The 10,996-nt window shown below is 29.4% G+C and overlaps 1 protein-coding gene across 1 annotated transcript; it reads right to left on the reverse strand.

Moving 5' to 3' along the window:
* Positions 1-19: 19 nt before the first annotated feature.
* On the reverse strand, positions 20-7,362 carry LOC140919020 (uncharacterized). The gene is made up of 5 exons (XM_073364332.1): positions 7,282-7,362; positions 2,612-2,708; positions 2,231-2,258; positions 298-1,498; positions 20-217 (listed from the first exon to the last, which is right to left on the reverse strand). Exons 1-5 carry the CDS (start codon positions 7,360-7,362, stop codon positions 20-22), a joined length of 1,605 nt encoding a protein of 534 aa, XP_073220433.1.
* Positions 7,363-10,996: the final 3,634 nt, after the last annotated feature.

The raw sequence follows: 10,996 nt of genomic DNA on the forward strand, positions 1-10,996 counted from the left end.
TTGTATCAATTTTAAAACATTAAGGTTCATCTAAAGACATTGCCTCTACGGGTTCCGTAGGTGGATTTTGGGTAACACGTGACAACCGGCCTAATAAATACCCCCAGTGTTGTAGACGGCCTGTGTATGCTATTGCCCAAGAAGTTGCTTCATTGGTACGATATTGCTTCCAACCTGGTGCAATGTCTGGCATTGGAAATCCATCTTTCATCTTTAACTGCAAAAATTAAATAAATTAACAAAATATAAGACAAAATTATCAGAATAAAATTTAAAAAAGTATAAGAAAATAATTACCGGAACCCAGTGATTTCCATTAACAAAACCAATACAACAAATGCGATCATTTTTTGTCGATCCGGAATGTGAACCCCTCATAGGAAAGAAAGTCATTGAAAATGTCAGACCGAACGTGACAAGAATAATATTATATGTTGTCGCTATCACGTAACCCATATCAGGCATGGACAACCATTTATCCATGGGTTGAACACCTAAGCCGGATATCATCAACGAATCTCTTACTTCTTTAATGCGTCCTGTGAACAATCTATCATATGGAGTTACATGAGAAACAATCTCTTGATCCAATCTCTTGCGGACCAAAGACCAACACTCTTCACCGAAACCAAGCAATAATGCAATAGCGCGAAAACCACAATTTCCATCAGCTGCCACGTCAAATATGTCATCAATGTATGGCTGAATAATATCAGGAAATTGTGTCAATAACAAATTTTTTGAAGAATGAGATGACTGAGAGGGGTGTTTCTTTGATTGAGAGGCTTGTCTCTTCTTTGATTGAGAGGGTTGGGAACCAATATCTTCACCATATGTTGCATTAACATGCTCAAAGTAAGAAGGGTCTCGATATACATCATATCCATCTGGCTTCATACCCTTACTCTTCTTCACTCTTCCTTTGGTTTTGACTTTTTCAGGTGGTGGACATATTGAACTTGTACTTGGAAAAGCAAGTTCACGCACTTTACTCTTCAACACTCGTTTCCCAATAACATCAAGTGATCGAAAGCGTTTCCATAAGGCATTCATCTCAGTAGACATATCCAACTCTGATCCATCTTCTGTGTCTTGAGTGAGTTCACATTCCATGCTTAATTTTCTCCATTGAATATGCACAGAATCTAGAGGAATTGGTTCACCCATTAATTTATATTGTCCCAATTCACAAGCACAAGGTAATCCGTATGTCCTTCTCAGAGAACACCCACATATAGATTTGTCAGTACCCACCCACTCAACTTTGTCGTATTCTTCAGCAATACGTCTTTGAGCTTCTGTTGATACAAATGTATTCAATCTCTGATAAAATGGATTTCTGTGCTCATGCTCTTCATCATAAAAACTTTTTTGAAACGAGGCTCTGATTCTTTTATGTTGTAACCTTATCATGTTGTTCATAGCCTCCCAACATTTACACAAATCACTCATGCTATTTTCTAACATTAACTTCAGTTTCCAGTGAGCCGACTCAACCCTGTAAAATTCAACAATATATAATAAAATTATATTAAATACCTGTTAGTCGTTGTGTTCCCCAAATGCATCACTTTATTTGTCCATGCTTCAACAAATCTTTCCTTATGTGGAGTCAACCAAGTTTCTTTGACATAATCAACAAACACTTTAGTATCAACACATGATTGTTCAAACATATGCAAGCGCATCATATACTCTTTTTCATTACTACAATACATAATGTCTTTCCACATATTCAATATTGACTCTTGTCTATCCTTTAAGACATATTGCTTGCATTTTGCTCCAACATTTTTTTCGATATGAAATCGACAAAGTAAATTAACAGCATGTGGAAACACAATGCCAACTGCATTCATTAACGCAAGATCTCTGTCTGTCACAATTACTTGAGGGAATTTATTTTGTGTAACAAACAAATCTTTTAGTCTCTCTAATGCCCAACAAAAGTTTTCTTCCCTCTCACATTCCAAATAAGCAAACCCAACTACAAATGTTTTCTCTGTTGATGTCATACCAACAATTTCAAGTAATGGCATTCTGTATTTATTGGTTTTGTAGGTACTGTCCATAATCAACACAATCGGAAACAAATTCAACAACTTCACTGAATCTGGATGCGCCCAAAAAATATCTCTCATAACATCGGAGTCTTCACGCTTTCTATTCCAGCACACATATTTTGCATCTTCAATTAACTTGAATAAATGTTGCATCTCTGTTCTATTACCTCTCACGCGCAATCGAATGATACTTCTCTGTTTATATATTTGTGAGATCTTAGTAACATTACTCTTATCTCGGTCTTGCAATGAGAGTAATATGTGTCTCGGTGCAACATTATATTTTGTTAATTCATGAACATGCTTTCTATCTTCTTCATTTAAGCGCCCAACATATGCATGCCCCTCCAAAGTATCAGGTAATTCATGGTTGTGAATTCCACAAATTACTTTAACTATCCATCCTGAACCATCTTTTAATGGTTTTGATCTAAGCTTGAAAGGACAATCACATTTTTTTGTTGAACTTCGAATAGAACTAGCAGCACACTTGTATTTTCCCCCTTTGTCACAACCTAATATTAATTTATTTCTCCGTCCTTTCTCACCCGTCTCTATATCTGATCTTCTGATAATAACGGTAACTTTATTTTTTATACCAATTTCTTTTGCCCATTTCACAACAGTATCCCTTGAATCAAATATCTGAAATAAAATAATTATAATTAATCACAAAAATATATTTTTATAATATTAATATTAAATATATTTATTCATACCTGATCTGTGTCAAAAATATTTGTAGTATCGACGCATGTTTTGTCCATTAATAGTAGTGGATTATCCATATCTATTAACATTTAAAAAAAATTAAAAAAAAATTAAAAAACTTAAAAAAAAATTACAAAAATTTGGTCTGTACCGGAAAACTCAGAAATGAAGTTTTCCGGAATCTACTACTGTACCGGAATACTTGCCAACCAAGATTTCCGGTACACAACTTTTCCCTTCTGTACCGGAAAAGTCAGTTTTAACATTTCCAGTACTTTACTCTGTACCGGAAAACTCAATTTTAACATTTTCGATACTTTACTCTGTACCGGAAATCTTGTTGCAAGTATTCCGGTAGTTACCGGAAAACTGGAACCTACCGGAAATCTGTTTTACGGCTGGGTGAATGACAAAATGGTGAAAAAAATATTTACATTTACTTTCTTTGAAATAGTAAAAAAAATTGAGGGTAGTTTTGCCATTTTCAAATTTTTTTGGGGGTACAAGGCAAAGTGTGGGAGTACAAGGGAAATTTTTCATAATTGTAACATGTAACCGCAACAAAATATGTTTTGTTTTTATCCATTAGAATATTCCATCAAATTACAAATTTAACCGTTACTAAACCCTTGCTTAACATCAATGAAGGATGTTTTAGCAAAAAAAAAAAAACAATGGAGGATCCTAATCTATTATATTCTCTCTAATCTTATTATATAAGCAATTTTTTTATTTTATATATAAGAAATTTTTTGATTTTATATATAAGAAAAAATTACAATTTTTAAAATATTTATTGTTTAAATTATTTTAAAATTCTTATTTAATATGTTTATTTTTTAATATTATTAATAAATATTTAACATCTTATAATTTTCACTAAAAAAATATAAAAACAATTAATAAATACATTAATTTTAACGTTTATTTATTTATTTCTCTTATAAATAAAACGATAAAGAAGCATATTAATAACTAATAAGGGTGCCAAATGGGTTTTGAGTTTTCACAGTTGAAAAGGCAGAGTTGTGTATTAATGTTGCAACCTCTCGATTCCTTCAAACAGATTCCCTCCATTTATTATTTCCTCTTTCTTTCTTTAATACTTCTTAACACAATCTCCCTTTTTGAATCACCATAACCAACCAAAGGGTTAAATTTGACTTTTTTGAACAAACCTTCATTTGAGGTTATCGGTTACTACTTTCTCAAACTGATGCAACATTAAAACCCAAGACCAAAACTGTGTTGCATTATATGTCAAAATAAGGTAAAAAAAAAAAACAGAAAAGTTTCATGAAACGAGAACTATATAGGTTTTAATGTTCTGTCTCTGCTTTATGCTATGGTAGTCGAGTGTTTTAAATGCTATTTACAGACCCCCTCTCTTTTTAAACCCCCCCAAAGACATTCATTCTCATCACACTCACACACCAAAAATATATTTACACTCTCTTTTCTTTTTCTTCCGTATAAAGCTTCACTTGTTTGGAACAAACAAGGAATTAAGAGATTATTTATTATCTTGTATGAAGTAGCTATTGTGATATTGGCTTGGTTCACTCAGACAAAAAAATGTAACTTTTTTTTTTGTGAAAAGGTTTTGATTTTGATTGAGCCGTGCCAATATCTTAATGCTATTTCATTTTCATGGTTTCATTCCTAGCTTGGTTATAGTGATGAAGAGAAGATAAAAAGCAAATGTAGGTTTGTTTGGCTTTATTTCTTTTAGATAAAATGATTCTCATACAAATGCAGTTATCATTTGACTTGTATGGAAATGGGTTATGTTTTGTGCTTTAATCAAACAGAGAACTTTTTTATATCACAAAGTTCAAATTAGTAAAAAAGAAATCAATATTTTTATCCTTATTTTTTTAGTTTATTGTGCTTTTTTTACCTTTTTTTTTTATAAAATTAGTGTTAAATTATTTATACATTACCGTGGAATAACACTTTTTTTATATCTTACTCTTTTTTTTGTAACAATAAATTTAAAGTAAAAAGTTTGTCTTGTCTAAGTTATATAAGATCTTCTAGATTAAGAAATATTTATAAAAATATTTATATTTATTTTCCTCAAATGACATTAACAAAAATTGAATTTAATATCTATCAATTGTCTACTTATTATTCAGCACAAGACATCAACAAAAATACTTTAAAAAATTAATAAAATTTATGAAATGGATACCAAAATCATGAATAGGCAAAAAAGGAAAAGAAAAAAATGCATTGGAGTCAAATATCTATTATACCAAAAATATATATAAATTAAATTCTATTAGGTATTTAGATACAGCCTACATCGTATATATAAAAAGAAGAAGAAGAAAATTGAGAAGGTATTTATATACTACCTACATCCTATATATAAGAAAATATTTGCAACTTTTTGGGATCTCAAATATAAGAAAAAACCATCCATTTTAAATTACATTTATTGTTTATTTGTTTTTATCCTCTTATATGGTAAAATTAATAGTTACACTATCTACTCAAATGGTTGATTAATTTAAATTAAAGATGAATAGTTTAAACTAATTTGAGTTTGAATCATGATTCAAATAATCATTTGTCAAACTTTAATCAACTCTAACCCAATATAAATCATTAAGGCTTACTTACATTTCTACATATTTTCAATAGAATTCAAATTTATCCATAAAGATGATTGAGATTTCTCAATTATGTAGGCTATTGGATTGTGTAAGCACTTCAATAGCACAAGACCCTCAATTAGGGATGATTTTAATTTTTAATTTTTATTTTTATAGATAATAAAATGATGGTGATTTAGGTAAAAAAAATATTTAAATTTATATAAAATTACGACATTTTAAATTTAATTTTTTTTTTAAATTTATTTACTTTTAGTCTCTATTATGATAATATAAGACTACAAATAACATTTTTTACAAATAAAAAAATTAGATCCTTATAGAATAAAAAAAATTAAGAACTAAAAAGTTTAGATTTTTTTATAAAAACTAAAATTCATTTTATCTCTTTTTTCAATTATTAAAATTATATTTTTTTAATTATAGATTCAATTTTTTAAATTAGAATATATCTCAAAATATTTAAGACCGCAATCACATAAATTTCATTAATACTCAAAGTCATAATTGATTTAGTTGCTAGGTTTAGAATGAAACATTCTGTGAAACGCTAAAGAAGTTAGTATTAAATTTGGGCCAACTTTAAAGTCCATACCCAAAAAATTGGAAAATTGAAGAGCTTTGAGAAAAGAAAAAAAAAAACATTTTTCTCTAGTGTGAAACCATAAGTACAGATGTTTGGTGGATATATTATTTAAAGTCGAGTAAAACGTGCATGATAACGACAAACAAAAATGACAATTGTTCCATACAATTTTTTTTTAGGTGTACGTATTCGTGAATAACTCGAGTAAAACGTGGATGACAATGCAATGTTTCCAAACAATATTTTTCTAGTAAGACTATAAGATGGTTGACTATTACTAGTCTTTAGGGATGAAAACAAAATATGCACCTGCGGATACCCACCCAAATCTATTTGATTTGGGTGGGGAAAATCCGCTTTGATTGGATGCGGGTGCGGGTGCGAATTTTTCCCGAAATTAAATTTCGGGTGCGGAGATGGGTGCAGGGCGATGATATCCACTCGCACCCAAACCCGCCTTGCAAGTAATATTATAGTAGTTTTTGAATTTTCTATATATATACATAATAAATATATTTAATATTTTTTTTAAATATTAAATATTATAATCTTATATCTATAGAAAATAATTTTTTTATGTTATTATTATCTAATAATTATTATTTTATTATATTAATTATAATAGATATGATTTTTAAGTTTATAATTATATATATATATATATGGGTGCGGGTGTGGGCGGAGAAACCCAAAACCCGTTGTGGGCGATGATGGATGTCTAAATTTTACACCCGTTATGAAACGAGTGCGGGTTTTCCCAGATTAGTCGGGTGCAAGGGTGGAGGAGGCAAAGTCCGCCCCTAACCCGCCCCATTGCCATGCCTACTAGTCTTTATGGATGCATAGTTTAAACTAGGGATGACAATAAAATCTGCACCCCCGGGTACCCTCCCGAACCCGTTTGATTTAGGCGGAGAAAACTCGCTTTAATTGGATGCGGATGCAGATTTTTCCGACATTAAAATTTGGGGCGGAGACGGATTTGGGGTAGTGATATCCACCCCACACCTGAACCCGCCCGCCAAGTAACATTATTGTAATTTTTAAATTTTATATACATATACTTATTGAATATATTTAATCTTTTTTAAATATTAAAAATTATAATTTTATCTATATAAAAAATATTTTTTAATTTTATTACTATTTAATAATAATTATTTTATTATAATAAATATAATTTTAAAATTTATAATTATATATATATATATATATATGAATAGGTGCAGGTGCGGACGAGAAAACCCGAGCTCCGTTGAGGGCAGGGATGTGTGTCTAAATTTTACACCTGTTATAAAACGGGGGCGGATGCGGGTTTTCTCCGATTACTGGTGCGGATGTGGAGGAGGCGAAATCCGCCTATGTCCTGCCCCGTTGCCATGCCTAATTTAAACTAGGTGGTTGATCTAATTTTTTTAATGAATTTCCGCTAAAAATGATTGGTTGAGATAATTTGAATTTAAATTATTTTTAATTAGATTTTACTTATATCCAACTAAATTATTAGAATATAATTTTCATGTGAATTGGAGAGTAAAAAAAATAAACAAAATTATATTTCGAGGGTGTTTTCTTAGGTCTTAGGTTGTTGATCAATATAATGATGTTGTTGTTCAAATTAATTATTTTTGTTGTGATTTACATGTGAAGAAATCTTGTTGGATTCTTAATAAATTGTAGTATTCTTTTGTTTGTTCTAATGTGTTAAAACATATATATATTTTTTTATATATATAAATTTTTAAGGTAAAATAATGAATTAAGGTAATAAAATATCTTAAAATTTATAGAAATTTACGGTCTACATATTTAATATTTATATTTTTTTACCATTATATCAAATTATTGTTTGATTTTTTGAATGCAATTATCTTTAGCGTTGACTTGTCTAAAATTGTATGACAAAACTATGGTTTACAATAATCAAAAATTTATTCTTAACTCATGTTTAGAACAACCTTAGGAATGCAATTATCACATTCCAAGGGCACTTTGGCCGTGGTTGTTCAGAAGCTATATATTTTAATGGGAAAACAAACATTCACTTAATATTTGAATTGTTTCATTGAGCAAATTGATATTCGGCACGACCAATTCTATATTGTCATTGAAGTTTTTGTTTTAAGTGTCGCTTAAATGATTTTACTATTTAAAGTAATTATCTAGTTTTTCCCAGGGAAGTAATTATGCAATTGTTTTGTTAGAAATTCCGATTTATCAAAGAGAGATAAATGATCCCACAATGCTTATGATTAGTGGAAGAATTGTTCTAGAGATGGATGGTGAAGTGTATTTGCAAAATACTATGATGTCTAAAGTAGTATTATGATTGAGGTGAGTAAAAAGTTTAAAAATAAACATACATAAAAAAATACTCTTAAACATATATAACCAAAAAAAAAAAAATTAGTATTAGATTTGAATCTGACTTTTATTTAATATAGATAACAAGGCTTCATAAAATAGTCCCATAAAGGTTTGAAATTCATTTGGTTGTGCTGAACATTCTTGTTTTTGATTTAATAGTTCTAAACTTGATCCCAATAGCTGGATTTTTTAAATGCCTATTTTCCCTCCTATCTTTAAGTTGGGCTACAAACCAGCTGAAACATATGTTAGATTTGGGTTGAACATGACAATCTCATAATAGCAACTTCTTGGAATCGATTGTGTCCCCCATATCCTCTTGTTCCTGAAGCATTGGAAGCTTTATTTGGTTTGAAAAGAAGAAAAATTTCATAAGGTATTAGAGTTTTATTTTCAAATATTGCTGAGATTTTTTAGTAGAAAAGGAAATAGGTTGGACCGTCCATTATAGGTCTATTGTTTGACCTACTTATGGTCTGATCTATTTAAATATGTCAGACTTATAAAATACATGTTAGGCCTATAAGTCGACTTATATATATTTTATCATTTATTAATGTTATTTTTTTTTATTATTTATTAATAATATTATTTCCTATTTTAAACTCTATCAATTAGACAGTGCCTTCCATATTCGGTGATTCGATATTCGGTAATCGTTTCATATTTATTTGGGTGCATTTATTTCAGAAAAAAAAATATTATTTGAAACCAAAAATCATTTTTTATTTAATATATATATATATATATATATATATATATATATATATATATATATATATGCATTTAAATAGGCTTTCAAGGTTAGACCAGACTAAAGAAAAATAAATAATATGATAGACCGTAGGTTATGCTTAAGCCTAAAAAATTAATCATAGGTTAGACATGACTTGACTTATTTCCACCCCTATTTCTTGAATAATTTTTAAAAGATTGTTTTTTTTTTAATTTAATTTTTTATAATTATTTTGAGTGTATTTGGTTTTAGAAACTCTAATGAGTAGCTTCTAGTTTAGGATAATTTTTCACCATGGAATATATGTTTGGTTCAATGTTTGCAATATCCAAAATTTGTTGTCGCATGTATAATTCTTTTCAACATAAATCGGATAAAATATATTTCGGAAGAAATATTTGTGATGATATGAGGGTAATTTCTATTTATCTACGTTACAAAACTTTCTTAATATTATTAAAGCCGTGATATTGGAAAATTAAGCAAACAATTACTAATTAGTAGTTTGTGTAAGAAAAGAAAAAACAAAGAAATAAACATTTCGTTGAAAGAGAAAGAGTCTTTCTTGAAGAAGAAATATTTTTCCTCGAAAATAAGAAAAATTGTGATAGCTTCTAAAGATTCCCTACCCTATGGTTAATCTGATTTTTCAAAGTTACAAATCCCGCGGAAACAGCAATATCAAATCCTCGCGGTTATTATAATTATTTATTAATTATTTCCATTTTAACAGTATTGTTTTCACAATGACCCCAATTTAGTGGGATTTTGAAACTAAAAAGAGAAGCTTCGGTGGTTTGGTAGGCCCACGTTTTACATCTGACAACAGGATAAGGATTACAGTCACAAATCCATATTCCCTAATACAAAACCCAACCTGGGCCCTGCATAATGTCTTACATTTTTTTATTCAAATATTCAATTCAATTGTAGCTTCGCTTTCATATTAAATTAAATAGATCATGGATGTATTGCACAATAAAATAAAGAAACAAAGAAAAAGAGCATCTTCCTGTATTCTAAGTTCTAACGCCAAATGCAGGAATTTAACATTTAGCTATCTCATCAAAATTAAAACTTAACAAATAACTTTAAATAATTTTGTAACTCATTTACTCATAGTCATAGCATATTACCATATAATATATCTTTTTTTTCCTTAGAGGCCTTTTTTTTTGGCAAAAATAAATTTCTTTTTTTAGACTGAATTCCTTGCCTTGGTGGCCTAGGACTTTGGCCGGTCTGGTAAACAACCATAGTTGACAGTTGCCACAAAGGTATATTCCAATGGTTAAATCTAATAAATATTGTCCACTAACTTTTAAAACTTAGTAAATAATTCATATTGGAGTTATTGGAGTTGTTCTTAACAATGAGTGTAATCTCTTTTCATCTCCTACCCAATATATTTAGAAGTCTAGAGTAATATTATAGTAAAAAAAATTAAATAATACAAGAATAATAAAAGATAATCAAGTTTTATTACATTTAAGTTCGAACATTGGACAAAATAATGGGTTTTTTTATCTCTCACTAGATCCCTAACTTATAAAATTTAATTAATCAAACTTAAAATTCATCAGATGTAGCTCTGATCTCTTGATCAAAGAAATCATTAATTCACGAGGTAAGATAGTATTGACATGTGATATACACGTATATATTTTATATGTTCTCATCTTACTAAGCTAATCCCTTATCAACAAACTTTTTTAATTAGCCGTGTGTGTCCATTTTGGGCGAAAAGTAGGACCCACGCTGACGTGGATAGCTTAGAACAAAACAAACACACTGCGCCGAAGCCCAAAAACACTGAATCAGTACCTGCAAAATCATAAAAAAAAAAAATTAAAATTGAGTTTTCATTTTTCATTCAACTGAAAATCTCAAATCTCTTATTTTCCTCTTTCCC

The sequence above is a fragment of the Cicer arietinum genome, chromosome 8 (assembly GCF_000331145.2).
Source record: "Cicer arietinum cultivar CDC Frontier isolate Library 1 chromosome 8, Cicar.CDCFrontier_v2.0, whole genome shotgun sequence".
In the NCBI taxonomy this organism is placed as follows: Eukaryota; Viridiplantae; Streptophyta; class Magnoliopsida; order Fabales; family Fabaceae; genus Cicer; species Cicer arietinum.